Here is a 15506-nt window from a genome sequence, read left to right on the forward strand (position 1 = left end):
ATAAAGTTAGCAAAATTTGGGGTAGAGGTGTAGGAATGTAAGTCTTTGATGTTATTAAAATATCATAATGCAGGCCAGCTTTGTGGTACAGTGGGTTAAGCTGCCACCTGCAATGGCAGGATCCCATCTGGGTGCTGGTGTGAGTCTCAGTTGCTCCACTTCCAATCCAATTGGAAGGCAGAAGTGGAAGATTGTCCAAGTCTTTGGGCCCGCGCACCCACACAGGAAGGGTGGATGAAACTCCTGGCTTTGGTCTGGCCAAGTCCCAGCCTTTGCAGCCATTTGGGGAGTGAACCATCAACTAAATATTTCTCTATCTTTCCCTCTGCAACTCTTTCAAATAAATAAATATTTATATATGTACCATAAATAAAATATTTCACTGACAGTGAATGCCAACTATAAAAGATAAGTTTGCTATTTTCTGATATTTGTTAAGAGATTTCTAAAACCCAATATGGAAAGTTAGCATTCATTTGCATGCCAAATTGCATACATGTATGTTACTTGCACTTGAAGATTTTCATCTGTTTGAAGTATTTAAAGAAATAACAAAATGACCTCCAAACAATACTTAACCCCAGAAAGGAATTAACTTCAAGAATATTAAAAAAAGTCTTTATGCTCTTTTTCCCTTAAGTTCATTGTGGTGTCCCTGAAAGAAGGTATGTTCAACAATGCAAACGTTCTTTTCAAAACCAAGTTTGTGGATGGCGTTTCTACAGTAACCAGATTTACTCAAAGTCAAAATGGAAAGATCTCAAAGGAAACAAACTCCAAGGCAAAAGGACCCAAATGACCCCATGTGGAAGTTTAAAGTACAAATGTACTCCTTCAACTTGCCTCTTTAATGTCTTGGGATCTAATTTGTTTATATAAAAAATTAATGTTATTTAACCTATATGTTCATTTATATCATTAGTTAAAAATGAGCATAGAGTCTTCTATTTTAATTGGTGTAACTATGGTCCAATTACTGTGATAGTGATTTTATGCATATCAAATGCTTTTTCTTATGCATATCTTTTTATACAATAGGGAGTGTCAAATACCTGGTTGGTGGTAAATTCTGTATGTAAATGCAAAAGTATAAAGAAACAGGTGAAATTAAATTGTATGATAAATATAGCTGACAGTCAGCTTTTAATTAGTTTAATTCCTAAGGCAATATTTGTGTGTTTTCTGATGCTAATAAAGTCATCTAGGTAAGGAAGAATTATAAAGCATGTAGCTAGACCAACAACAGGAACAAAAAACAAGCTATTATACACACACTGAGCTGTTTGGAAGATAGTCCCTTGAGGACTCAATGCCAAATCCAGAGATGGGAAACAGATCTTGAAAGATACTTCATTTTAATGTTTGAATATCATGTCTCTTTATACCTAATGATTGGCTCTCTAACCTTAAGAGTTTGTTTTTTTTTAAGCTGTATATTTTAATAGAAACCTGGGTGTGTTACATTGTGCTCTGCAAGATTTTCTGAAAACCAGTTTTTAAAGACGCATGGCAACCCTTTCATAATTTAATCAATAATGAGCTGCTATTAATGGGTGAGAGTCTAGAGCCCAGCAGGCTACACCAGATTTATCTTTGAGTCTGATAGATATATAGATCCATCTTTCTACCAAAATAACTCCAAAGTGTGATGGTTATTGTACTTCTTAGTGTCTTCTACTTTCCAATTCAAAGAAGGTGAAATTCTTTTAGACCTTGAAAGATGGAGCTTCAAACACCTCAATACTATCTTTGTGTCTCTATGCACATCCCAGAGCAGTATCTTCAGATTAAGTTCTAAAAGCTCTGATGTGAGCTACTCGGATCTTGTATGTATTATTTTGGCCCTGGATCCTTTCCTGGTGTGTGAATCTTAGGTCTTTATTGTTATTTTCATCCTTTCCCTGAGAAATTCTAATGCTTCCTGGCCCTGGGTTTGACATCTCTCATTCTTCATTCTCCATTTTTAGAGTCTGAGATTTTACATAATATACATAGCTGATAATATGGACATGTAAGAAAGGATTGATTCTGGAATTGGTTATACAGGAGAGGCTGTAATTGCTGAGTTAAGAGAAGTTCAAAATGCAAATAATAGCTATGTGAAGGCTTTTGTTTCCTATTAAAAATAACTTAAAGATTGAATATTTTGCCATATGTACTAATTTTTTTATTCTGCTACAGTTTCTTCTGTATGCTTTCCTGATGTTTGTTTTATATATAATCTTGTTTGAAAATTCTCAAATATACATTAAATTTTTTTCAGTAATATTGTTCTTTGAGTAGAAGGAAGACAAGGGGAATGGAAACATTTATGTCACTTCAGCAATAATACAACTTAACATTTATCACACTTTCTATACAGCAGACACTGTTCTCATCTGCATGTAATTTCACATGTAATCCTCAGTAACACAGTGAGGTAAGGACTGTTGTTATCAACAGTATAATAATTGAGGAAATTGAACTAAGCAGAGAAGTTCAACTTGCCCACAAGGATAACAGTGAATGGCAATCAAGATAGAAATAGTGGCAGTTGGCCTTCAGAAACTATGGATATACAGGCTAAGTATCCCTTATTTGAAATGTGTGGGTCCAGAAGTGTTTCAGGTTTCATTTTTCACATTTTGAAATACTTGTATACACTTGAGTGGTTGAACATTTTTAATATGAAAATCTAAAACTTTTTCAGCATTTTGATGTTCAAAAGGTTTGATTTTTGCATTAATTATATAAGTTCAAGAAATACCCTATAATGAGCAGTATGTAACTTGTGAATATTATTATCTAAGGACTTCAATCATTGGAACAAAGGGATCCCTTGTTACTGTTTTGGCATTTCAGGTAAGCTAACAAGAAATGCAAAGGAAAGACTTGGAATTTCATCTTCTGGTATCGTGGAGAGTCATCTAACAGATCAACACTTCCACAGATAATATAGATTCTTTGCAAAAATACCAGAAACAACTGGCTGATAGCTTTGGAAGCTGAAGAAAAGATAGGAAGATCTTGGATGGGAAATGAAATTTGGAGGAAGAGACAAGCACCAAAAAAAAAGTCTGTCTTTCCAGCCTGGAGACCAGGGGACAGAATCTGGGATAATCGCAGCTTCCAGAATGGGGGAAAACACAGAAGCGATAACCAGAAAAAAGGGGTCTCTAAATTTGGTTGATGAAATTTGCCTAACTGCGTGACTCCTGAACAATACAGATAACCGAACATGTCAAAGATAAACAAAACTAGACCCTAGTTAATATGCTAAGGAAACATTTTAATCGCAACACACTGTTGGAATAAGGAAAATAATCTAGCATGAACTGAACTATAATTTTTATAGTGGTGACATTGTTTTAAAGAAAGAATGAGGAAGGGCTGGTGTTGTGGCACAGCAGGTTAAGTTGCCGCCTGCAGTCGTCGGTTCAAGTTCCTGCTGCATCATTTCTAATCCAGCTCCTGGCTAATAGGGCTGGGAAAGCAGTGGAAGGTGGCCCAAGTGATAGGACCCCTGCACTCATGTGGGAGACCCAGAAGAAGCTCCTGGCATCAGCCTAGTATGGCCCTGGCTGTTGCAGCCATTTGGGGAGTGAACCAGTGGTTGGAAGACCCCTCTCCCTCTCCCTGTAACTCTGCCTTTCAAGTAAATAAATCTTTAAAAGAAAAAAAAAAATGAATGAGGGAAAAGGAATGGGAATAATTAGAGACTTAGAAAATTGAGAACCTAAAGAAAGAGCTGCTGGTCTTTTTGAGTGGTGCATGTCCTCAAGGTGCGCTCTTAACCCACCCCCAACACTGGGACACAAGGTGTTGGCTAGAACAAACAGTAAGGGATGCTGTGGCCATCCTAGGGGTTTGGCCTTGATTTAACAGAAAGTACGTTAGTGTTTTCATGAAGCCATTACAGATAAAGGTTTAGGTCTAGTAGTGAAGAGTCTCAGAAGTGCCTGGCTAGAATTTCATCAGAGTCTTCGTCAACAAAGCGTGCAGTTTAGCCTAATAGAACTGAACTGTGATTTGAACTGTCACTTGCAGGGAAGGTCTCCAGATGCCCTTGGACCAAACCATGTCTCCCTTTGCCATTTGTAGTTCTCAAAAAGAATTGTAGAATGTGCTGGAAAGGCAACATTCTAAGACAGTGAGGGGAATTGACCAGACTAGCCCAGGCTCTGTTCCAGTCTCCCTAAAATCGCATGACCTGTTTCCTTGGGGAAGAAAATCCAGGGCAGGCTGCTTTTTCCATTTCTGCAGGCTGCAATGTAAATGCAGACTCCATCTGCCTTGGCAGCTTTCCTGAGCTTTGGGAGGCTGGCTTGCCATGAAACTTAGGCTTCTCTTGTCCCTTGATTCCTGTCTGTAAGTAATAAATCTGTTTCATGTAACTTGGTATAACTAGTACATGGTAAACCGGCTTCACAAAATTGGTTCTGGTCTAACAGAAACATGCCTTACTGAAAGTCTAGGGGGCTCAGGGATTGTCAGGCAAATGGATGCTTTATGGGAAAAGGAGGATAAGTGGGGCAGAGATCAGCTCCCTCCGCTGTGGTTGTTGGTGAGCTGGCTGCATGGACTGACAGACGAATTTAGAAACAGGAGTGTAGCACACAATCCCCTGGTTGTTGGATGTTTATGAGCAATCATCCCTTCCCAGGGCCAGAGACCTTTAGGAAGTGAGTACTCAAATGGACCCTGAGGCACCTAAAGAGAAAGTAGTACCCAGTCCCTGAGGAAACTAGCACTTGGCAGTTTGGGCCTTCGCAGGAAAGACTCACTCTGTAAAAGAAATGGAGAAAAGCCATGGAAGTCTTATTCAGTGTGATTAAATGTCTCTGTTGCAGTTAGAATGGATGCCAAAGTGGGTCTTCAGTAATGGGCCTGTACTCCTGTTTAAAAAAAAAAAATTCTGGAATTCTTGGATACTTGGGCCAACATGACAATATTTCCAAATCTTAGGAAAAAGAAACTAACAATTGGGAGGTTTGGGGGTGAACGGTAACCCATGGTTCTTAGCTTGTGTAGCTTATCTGCTTCTAGGTAGGGTCCTTTGAACTGTTTCAGGTGCCAGTGAACCATCTATCCAAAAAGCTATAGCCTGTACTAGCTCTAGAATGCATAAAGAGTGGAAATATGACTAGCAAATGTGGTAGTCCTTGGGACTTGATTTGAAGTTCTTTAAGTAATTCCATTCCCCAGAAGCAGAATATGAGCAGAGCAGAGCAAAAAAGAAACTTAATCCTAGGAACTAGGCCAACATGGAGTTAAAGTAGTTTGGGTGGAGAGTATAGGAGAAATTGCTAAAACTCAATTATAAGTTACAGAGGGAGTCCAAAAACAAGCTTTCTATACTTCACTGACCCTACAGCTATTCTTGGTCAGATATTTAAAAAATTAAAACACTTTATATTTTAATCCGCATTCCTATTTCAAATTCACTTGTTTCCCACCACCACCCACCTTAACTTGTCCCTGCTGATTGTGTGTTTGTATAGAACCTTAGTGGGGAGAATTCTGAGCCATGTGGATTAAAATTTTGAGTAACTAGATGTAGTGAGATTTACTGGTATCTCACTGAAACATACGTATAGAAGCTATTATCAAGCTTAGAGGTGTAAGCAAATCTTTCACAGAAGTGTGCAATCCATGAGACTTCTTAGGAACTGCTAGGCAGATATGGGATCATTCTTTTCTTGTGATATATTAGGCCTTAAACCTTCATTTTAACCAACATGTAACAAGTAACATGATTTGCAGTTTTTGTTGGTTCTAATGATAGCATGTTTCAACAAGATTTTTATGTGAGAGAAAATGAGAAGCATAGAACAAATCACAGAATGCCTAGATACTATTCAACAGGATGTTCTTCACAGCTGATGACAAGCAATATACTACTTTAGAATGATGGTTTTCAAATTGGGTTCAATAGGTAAATTGCCATGGGGTTGAGAGAAACTAAATGACTTGAGGCTCTGTCTCTGTGTCTGCCAAAGACCTTTCACTCATACTGAGTTGTATATGTTAGTAGAAAGGGTAAAACCCTAGAAATTATTTGAATAAACTTAAAAAAATTAAAACACTACTCTAAAATACATTGGTATAGTATTTAGTGCCACTGTGTATCTGTTGTTTCTGATCTAAGGGTGCCGGGAAGGAAAGGAATGGAAGACAAGGGATTTAATTGTGATTCTTACCCTTCCAGAAAGTTGTGATAAGGATGCATAGAGACTCTGGCTGAAGTTTAGATTACAGTGTGCTTCAGGGTGTCCCAAAGATGATATTACTTAATTAACCTTTAAAGTTAACTTAAAATTTAATTCATTCAATGTCTATGTAATCTGTAAACTACCAGCTATTGTGTTAGCTGTTACAAGAGACTGGGACTTGGTCCTTGCTCTGTTGGTAAAGATGGGAAGATAAAGTACCAAGAGGGCACGTACCGGGGTAGAGAGGAACAGACATATAATCAGAAAATTACAATAATATGTAATTGTCCAAAACCTGTTTGTTAAATGGTAGTTGGCTTAAACAGAAAAGGCTGCATGAGCACAAAGGTAGAGCTACTTCACAGAAGAAATTATATAGGAACCTGATCTTGATTGACAAGAATTTACATGACAATTTGTGATTAGGTTAAACTACTTTACATACTTCAGAGTGCTATTAGATTTCTATTCCAGTTATTGGTTCATGCATTCACTGAACAAGAGGTACTTACTACTTTGGTCATATGTCAGAAACTGTTAAGTGCGCAGAGTATGTACATGAATGAAATAATGTTCTTATCCTGAAAAATTTTACAGTCTAGTTCAGTGATTTCTCCACAAATCTGAGGCTAGGCATTTTTCCCCCTTTTAATTTCCAGATCTTAGCACAGTTATAGGGATATGCTTCCATCGCAGGAAATACATATTGAATGTACCAATTCCCTGTGCATTGATGAAAGGTAATTCACTTGTCCCTTTCATTCATATCAGCCTCATAATATTATCAACACAAGTTTGTCATTATAACCCTTCTAAAAGTAAGTGCTCACTATGCACTGTTGAACAGCAGAAACATTATGCACCCAATATGTTTTAAAAGGAGAACATGTGAGGATTCTGCAAGAACAACACCTGGACGATGGGACTACAAGAGCCATATTTGGCTTAGCCCTGGATGCAGAGTACCACAAATGTCATCTACTGACAGAATTTGATAATGGGAAGATATGATGGTGTGGAGAAATGATAATACGTTTTAAGCATTTTAGCCAAAAATAAGCCCCCACCTGTCAATTTTAGATATTTTAACTTCATTTAATCCTAGCAATAATCATGTAAATTGTGGCAACTCTTCCGTTTTTGTAGCAGAAACTGCAGCACAGGCAAGTGAAATAACTCACTCTGTTCTGTCTCAACTGTTACTCTGAGCAAGTTTTTAAAAGTTACGTTTCATTATCAAGACCAAGATATCTATGGGAATTTGGAAAGGTAGAAATTAATAAGAAAGGATAATTATTTGAAGTTAAATCCCCTTTTATCATGAAAACTAATGTAGTCCATTATCAAGGGATAATTGGTCTTGTACATTACAACATTTTAAAATTTGGAAATTGTACATATAGCATATAGATGCTATTTATGAAACATACATGCTAAAATATTTTCGCTGGGGAGGCATTTATGCTCAAGACTAAAATTCTTAATATTTAAGGAATCATGTCACTTAGGAATAAAAATAATACTTAAAAAATTAATAGATGTTTACACTTAGCAGAAATGCCAAACAGCTGTCTTTATTCATGAACAGGTCAAGTGAACCATTTGTCAAACACTGAAAGTCTGTTTTGTCAAGAAGTGAAATCATTTAGTTTAGGAGAGGAACTGAACCAACATGATAATTCAAAACCAATCAAGTACAAATAGCTCAGTAAGAAAAATCTAATGAATGTTCTTTGCTGCTGTTTTTCTTTTCTTAAATGTCGTAACCCTAATTTATCAGAATAATAATGGTTTAGTAATACTTTTCTTCTGTAAGATTCACAAAAACTCATTCCTAAATTTGTCAAGCTTCAGTTTGTGGGACTGAAGTTCCAGTTATATTACAGTAAACATTTCCATCTGTTTTCTCCCACTTGGACATTGGACAAAATACATTGTCATGAATTAGGAACTCTGAAAAGTAAATAATGCAAAAGCATATTTGTAAGGGACATAAAACTCCAAAAGTAACCAGTATTGTCTTGAACTTCCTATGGTTTTTCTTTCTTACATGTCTCCCACCTTATGTTTTAGGGTATCCCAAATCAGTGAGCGTGGACAGAAAAAAGAAATCCAATAAATTCCCTCTCCTTTTCTGACCAGAGGAAGAAAAAAGGGGACCCTAGAATAGTTGTGAATAAAACCAGTGTTTAAAAAATTCTGTTAATTCAGCCCTATACAAGCACCACTCATGAAGCTGTAATACGTAGCAACAATAGTGGTTGTGATGCAGGTATCTGTCCCCATGTGGGGCTGGTGTTGTGGCATAGCAGGTGTGATGCTGGCACTCCATATGGGCACTGGTTCTAGACCCAGCAGCTCTACATCTGATCCAGCTCCCTGCTAATGCACCCAGGAAAGTGGAGGAAGATGGCCCAAAGTAGTTGGATCCCTGCATCCACGAAGCAGACCCAAACTCCTGGCTCCTGGCTTTGGCCTGGCCCAGCCCCATGCATTGCAGCCATTGGCGAGTGAACCAGTGAATGGAAAATTGTTTCTTAACTTTGCCTTTCAAATAAATAAATACATCTTTAAAGAAAAAGAAAAATCTTTGTGACCAAAAGAATTTGGAAAGTCCCTGTTGTCCAAAGAGTATGAATAGATAAATTCTGGTTTTCCTTTCTCTCACCACTTTCCTGCTGATGGAGACCAAGTCATGGAAAGTTTGTAACAGTACGGGACACTAAAATTTCAGCTTAGTAGCTAGATGACCAGGGAAAAGGATCTCTTGGGACAAAGAATATGGGGAATTTCACAGAGGGATAATTGTGTATAAGGTCCTACGCTGAACTGCATATGAATGGCACTGGCCTAAGGTGTGATATCATACTGTAATTTAAACCACTGGGGGCCAGTGCTGTGGTGTAGCAGGTAAAGCCACTCCCTGCCATGCTAGCATCCCATATGGATGCCAATTCGAGTTCCAGCTGCTCCACTTCTGATCCATCTCTCTCTCATGGCTTGGGAAAGCAGTGGAAGATGCCACAAGTCCTTGGGCCCCTGCACCTGTGTGGGAGATCTGGAAGAAGCTCCTGGCTTCAAATTTGCACAACTCTGGCCGTTGCAGCCATCCGAGGAGTGAACCAAAAGATGGAAGACCTCTCTGCCTCTGCCTCTATGTAACTCTGCCTTTTAATAACTAAATCTTTAAATAAACCACTGACCAGATTCTAGGCTGGGACAAATAACACTACCTAATTTTTGAAAAATAAAAATAATAAGATTTGAAATGCAACTGTACCTAATGTAGTTTGTTGTTGCTAAAATGAAATGGCAATATTCTCTAAAGAATATGACAAAACTTACATTTTATAATATTCATAAATTTCCAGATATAATTAAAGTTACATGGCATACAAAGAACAAAAATAAGATCTTAGCAAAACTGAAAAATGCTAGAAAATTTGTAGATAACTAACCCTGAAATGACCCAGATGCTCAAATTTTGAAAAACATTGAAGCAGGAGGTATAAAGTAAGGGCAAATACTACTGAATGAGAAGTTCTTAGTAAAGATTTGGAAACTATAAGAAATGGAAATTAAAGAATATGGAAAGAGTCTTAAAATAATTTAAATCTTACTTGCAAAATGGATATAATAGGAAAGAATTAACTTGAAGATTGATTAATTTTTCCAACCTAAGAAGAAGAGTAATATTGGAAAGCAAAATGAACAAAGCTTCCGGACCTGTTTGACAATAAATAAAACATTGGGGCTGGTGCTGTGACAGCGGGTTAAAGCCCCAGCCTACAGTACTCCTATGCCATATGGTTGCCAGTTCATCTCCCAACTGCTCCATTTCCAATCCAGCTCCCTGCTGTGGCCTGGGAAAGCAGTGGAAGATGGTCCCGAGTCCTTGGGCCCCTGCACCCATATGGGAGACCCTGAAGAAGCTCCTGGCTCAGTCCTGGCTATTGTGGTCATTTGGTGAATGAACCAGCTTATGGAAGATCTGTCTCTCCTCTCAACTCTGCCTTTCAAAAAAATAAATATAATTTAAATATATGTAAAATATTGGTATATAAGCAATAGAGCACCAGATAAAGAGAGACTGACACTGAAAATTTAAATTAAGAAACAATAGTTTGAAATTTCCAAATTTGGTGCCTTCCCATTAATTGAACAGATAAATGAAATTTGGCAAAATCTTAGGATAAATTCAAAGAAAACTACATTTTGATACATCATAATCAAACTACTGGAATGAAGAGAAAGAATCCTGAAACCAGGTAGTAGAAAGCTGGCTGCATTGCTTATGTGGAAAACCAGTTTACATAGGGGATTCATGTATGGAGGGGGAGAGCAGAAAATGGAAAAAAAGTGCTGTAAGAGGGAAAAACTGTTTCTAGAATTCTCTGTCCAGAGAAAATAACCTTCAGAGATAAAGGGAAAATAAGAGGAAATAAAATGAGAACTTGCCTCCAGCAGGCCCTCCCGCGTAGAAGGAGGTGGTAAACACAGCATACCAAGAGAAAACTTGGAACTTCAGAATTAAGGGAGAACAAGACAGTAATTAGGTAAATAATATAACATGTTCTTCAGTTATTTAAAATATATATAACCATGGAAGTGAAAATTATAAATTGTCTGATGGATTTTCAGTGGATTTTTCTGATCTAAACCTGCGCTATGTTCTCCAAAGCATGCCCCCTTTCCCCATCAGCCTCTAAGCCTTTCTTAGCCACAGCCAAAGTTGCAGAAGCAGCTTAATGAGAAATGGATTGAGAAACATGTTTAATGGCGATACTGTTGCATTCATAGGAGAAGTGAAAATGAGAGTTTTGAGTTCATTTAAAATAACTACTTATTTTAAAACCTAAAAATTGAGTTAGTATTTTAAGTTCTACTCGCAGAAGAACAAAGTCGCTAGGTAGTTTTTCCCTGCTCCTTTTGCCTCGTCTGTCTTCTTTAGTTTCTTACTTTTTTGTTCACATTCTTTCCTCTCTTCTTCTCCCCTCTCTTTCATCTCTGTCATGTATTGTACATACAACAGTTACAAAACAGAGAGGGTAGGCTGAAGAGACCTACAGTTATAAGGATTCTACATTTCACTTGAAGAGGTAAAATAAGTAGACTGGAAAATTATAGTGTAACCCCTATAGCAATCACTAAAAAAAAGAAAAACCTCTGAAAACATAAAGTCAAAAAGTCACGTTGATAAATAAAATGAAATACTAAAACACATTCAGTTAATCCACATTGATCAGGAAGGACAAAAAGAAAATTTGAAAACCGAATGATGAAGAGAAAACATGAAAATGGTAGTCCAATGTCCAATTATATCAGTAATCACATTATGTGAAACTAGTCTAAACAAACCAATGAGAAAAGACAGATTATCTTCAGATTTGGTTAATAAAGTTAACCTAACTGCATCTTGGGTAATTGCCCACCAGGGAAAGGTATATAGCCAAATATTTTATGAGATTGATACAAAGTCTGAGTTGGGTTGATACGTGGAGACCTAAAGTGTCGCTGGGTCTTACTACAGTGGGGGCATTTGAAGGTGAGGGAATAAATGAAAACGTCCACAGGGTTCTACTGGGAGCATGGATTCATATAGTGGTAATTTACTCAATTCTAAATAAGTCTCCTTGGTGATGACACAACACCTACATAGGATCCTTAGTTTATGGGGTAAAAGCTCTCATAGTATGAAATTCCAAGTGAAAGTTTCTGTTACTTTAATACTATCATAAGAGACAGAAAAGAAGAAATAATTATGTATCTTATGTGGCTGGCAGAAATTAATGCCACTCTTAATCTTCAAAATTACAGGGTTGTGAGAGGTCCCTGCCTGTGGGGAGCAACTCGGACTAGACTGTTACTGGAATTAAGACTTATTCTATGCATCTGCTCTCCCACAATATGGCGCTGGGAGAGGAGTAAACAGCTTCTACACAGCTGCCTTTCACCAACTTGACGAGCTGCAGGAGCTGCTCCTGATTGGAGGAGAGCAGCGTACTCGGCGTGTGGGTAGCAGAGTTGGGATTGGTGGAAGAGGACTATAAAGGAGGAGAGAGACAACATGCACCAGGAACATCTATCTGAAGGAACACCTGTGCAGCCCCCGAGAGAGCCGGCCGGCGGTGTGCCGCTCCCCCGCGGAAGTGGGGAAAGTGGCAGGGGAACCGCCCTTCCACGGAGGTGGAAGGGACAGTAGCCAACCTGGGAAGAACCAGCAGCAAACCCGGGGAGGGCCGAGCAGACGAGAGAACAGCGCAGGGTCCTGTGTCGTTCCTCCGCGAAGAGGGGGAGCGACATAATGGTGCCGTGACTCGGATATGAAGCTTAGGCAGGGTTTAGTGTCGTTCCTCCATGAAGAGGGGGAGCGACACCTGCCATTTCTCCACCAGTCTTTAATTCACCAGTCTTTCTCCTGTAAAATTATATTCTGGATTTTGGAAAATGGTGTTACATTGTAACAACCTAAGCATGGGGGTACTGCCAATGCAGCCATCATGCAAAATGAGGTGTCTGCTTGGGCAGATTGAAACAGTCCTAGGTAGATGGAATGTAACCATTGATTTATCAAGTATATTTCTTTATAACACTATCAGAATAATACTTTTCCATCAGAAATACTTTTTCAATTCAAATAGAACAGACCATAGTATATATTTAGAGATGTAAGTTGGTTTTCCCTGAAAAGATCTGGATAATCTAAACATCTTGCAGGATACCAAATCAATCACTACATAATATTATATCAATGACATGCTAGTTGAATCATAAACAAGGAGTGGCCAGTGTATTCCAGAGGACGGGAGATAAGCCCTATAAAAAGCCCTGCAATGTGGGTATGCCACATCACTAAAATTTTAGTGGACAGTGGTCACGGGCATTACGGGACATCCTGTATCAAATAAAAGACAAATTACTGCATCTTGCAAACAAGAAGGAAGCACAGTGCTTCTGACGCCTCTTCATCTTCTGAAAGCAGTATATTCAACAGTCAGGAACACTGTTAACCCTAAGCAAGTCACACTGAAGCTTCAGGAAGGGCGCAAAACAGGAAAAACAAAGCAAAAACAACTCTGTAGCAAGGCCAGGCTATGGTAGAACAGCCTTGCCACTTGGAACATATGACCAGGTAGATCCTATATAGGTGTCAATTGTGAGAAAAGATGCAATGTGGAATTTATGACAATCCTCTATTGGATATTCACAACAAAGACCTCTAAGGCAAAAACCATGCCATCTATAGCAGAAATTTCAATGGTCTGTAAGAAAACAGTAACTCCTAGTATGCTAGGCCCATGCAGAGCTGGGGCATCTGTCTATGGAATGCCAAGTGACCATAGAGCCCCAGCTCCCATTTTGAGTTCAGTTCTATCAGACTCACCAAGTTGTAAAGTCAGGAGTGCAATGTATTACAGCAATACATTTTAAGATTAGTGCATCAGGGATAGAGAACAAATTTATCAACCCCAATCACTGTCACACAGGGCCTCTTTCAAATCACACAAAGACTGTAATTGAGAAATCTCGTATGACTTGCAGACAGAAGAGGAAAAAGCACGAGACTGGTTCACAGTTGAGCCAGTTCAGTGTTAGTGGATGCAAGCTAGGGCAGCTGCACTAGTGGCAAGTGAGCATATTTGCATTGTATGCCTAGAAAAAGATGGTCTGAAGTTAGGATTTATCCTTGGCAGTGGGAAATGGATTGGCTGGCTATCCCGGGACTTCTGAGAATAATTGTCAGAAGGCTGAGGACAATCCATCCTCAGGTAGTGGCATGCAATTAGAAGTTCATGACATGGACATATGGAGGAGACAGAGTGTAAAATCCTATCACATGAAAACTCCCACAGGAAAACACACCAAGAAATAGGTAGCAAATAACCAAATTATCAGAGAGTAGCTTGGGCAATCGATGTTAGTGACCTATTATTGGTTTTCCTACTGCTGGCACAGTAGACACATAATGCAAAGAAATCCCTACTTGTGCCCACTAATGTGGGCTTCCTTTACTGATTGAGTTAATGCTACCACCAAGGGATATCTACAATGGAGATGGTAGGCGATGGCACAGAGACAGCTGTAGCTCCGAAACTAGCTGCAGTGGCTGCCATCTCTCACACTAACCATCCTCTTCTGCAAAGTTCATTCAGTAATAAGAGCCTCCAGAATCCTGCAGAAACTACTCCCAGATTGCACATGAAGGAACAGATTTGCTAGGTAGGAGGGTTGCATTTGGTGGACAGTGTGATTTGTCACCCAGTTCTCCCTTCAAAGGATGACTTCCTGTGCCAGCTGTTGGGAGTGCTGTGACCAGAGTTTGCAGTTGCTAGTTCTTCCAACATCTGCTTCAGCCGAGTCACTTTCCTGAACGTTACATCCCTTCCTGGGATGATCCACATCAAATGATAGAATGATATCAGGGCTGGCCCATCTTGACACAAGTTGGGACGATTCTGAAGGAATATGCTAGCTCCAGAGCAACTTTTGGAGTCGTCTGAGCCTTCATTGGTCCTGCCTCACAATTTGACTACCCCATCTATTCAGTCCTGTTTTCCTCCATGTCCCCACAAAGGACTCTATAAGCCTTCAGCAGGCAAAACTCAGAGTCAGCTTCTGGATGAACCCATTTTTTGATAATATTTAACTCTAAATTTTAATTTTTGTTTCATATTTGTTAGTCTGTTATTTTCTTTTAAATTATCCTTAGGAAATTTCAAGTCTTGTTATCAACTACAGAGATACGTGGGACTAGCAACATCACTGGACATCCACCTAAGCTGGTTCCTTTGTGTAATAAAATAATAAATAAATAATATTTTCCCCCAATGGTATCCTCAGCCTCAAAATATGTTTGAATCTTTTCAGTGGTATACAGATTAAATAACAATATGCAGCTTAATGTTTACAAAGTCTTCTCTTTTAGTGAGCTGAAATCTTCCTCTTGTGTCTTCTCCCCATTTACTTTTGCTTTATTAATCCACTTCCATATGACAATTTCAAATATATGAAAACATGTAGCACGTCCTCTGAATTTTCCTGAGTCTTATTAAATTAATCAAATATCCTCTACCGGGGCCAGCGCTAAGGCTCACTTGGTTAATCCTCCACCTGCGGCACCGGCATCCCAAATGGGTGCCGGGTTCTACTCCCGGTTACTCCTCTTTCAGTCCAGCTCTCTGCTCTGGCCCGGGAGGGCAGTGGAGGATGGCCCAAGTGCTTGGGTGCCTGCACCCGCATGGGAGACCAGGAAGAAGCACCTGGCTCCTGGCTTCAGATCGGTCCAGCACCGGCCCTTGGGGCCATTTGTGGGGT

The 15506-nt window shown here is 39.1% G+C and overlaps 1 protein-coding gene across 3 annotated transcripts in view; it reads left to right on the forward strand.

Moving 5' to 3' along the window:
• The window catches only part of SMC2 (structural maintenance of chromosomes 2), a 79646-nt gene extending 77380 nt beyond the window's left edge, over positions 1 to 2266 (forward strand). For all 3 annotated transcript variants that reach the window (XM_051843475.2, XM_051843481.2, XM_051843488.2), the window contains exon 25: positions 641 to 2266. In XM_051843475.2, coding sequence (XP_051699435.1) covers positions 641 to 799 — 159 coding nt within the window. In that variant the 3' untranslated portion in view covers positions 800 to 2266. The remainder of the gene's footprint in view (positions 1 to 640) is intronic.
• The last annotated feature ends 13240 nt before the right edge of the window (positions 2267 to 15506 follow it).

This window comes from Oryctolagus cuniculus, chromosome 1, assembly GCF_964237555.1.
Source record: "Oryctolagus cuniculus chromosome 1, mOryCun1.1, whole genome shotgun sequence".
Classification (NCBI taxonomy): Eukaryota; Metazoa; Chordata; class Mammalia; order Lagomorpha; family Leporidae; genus Oryctolagus; species Oryctolagus cuniculus.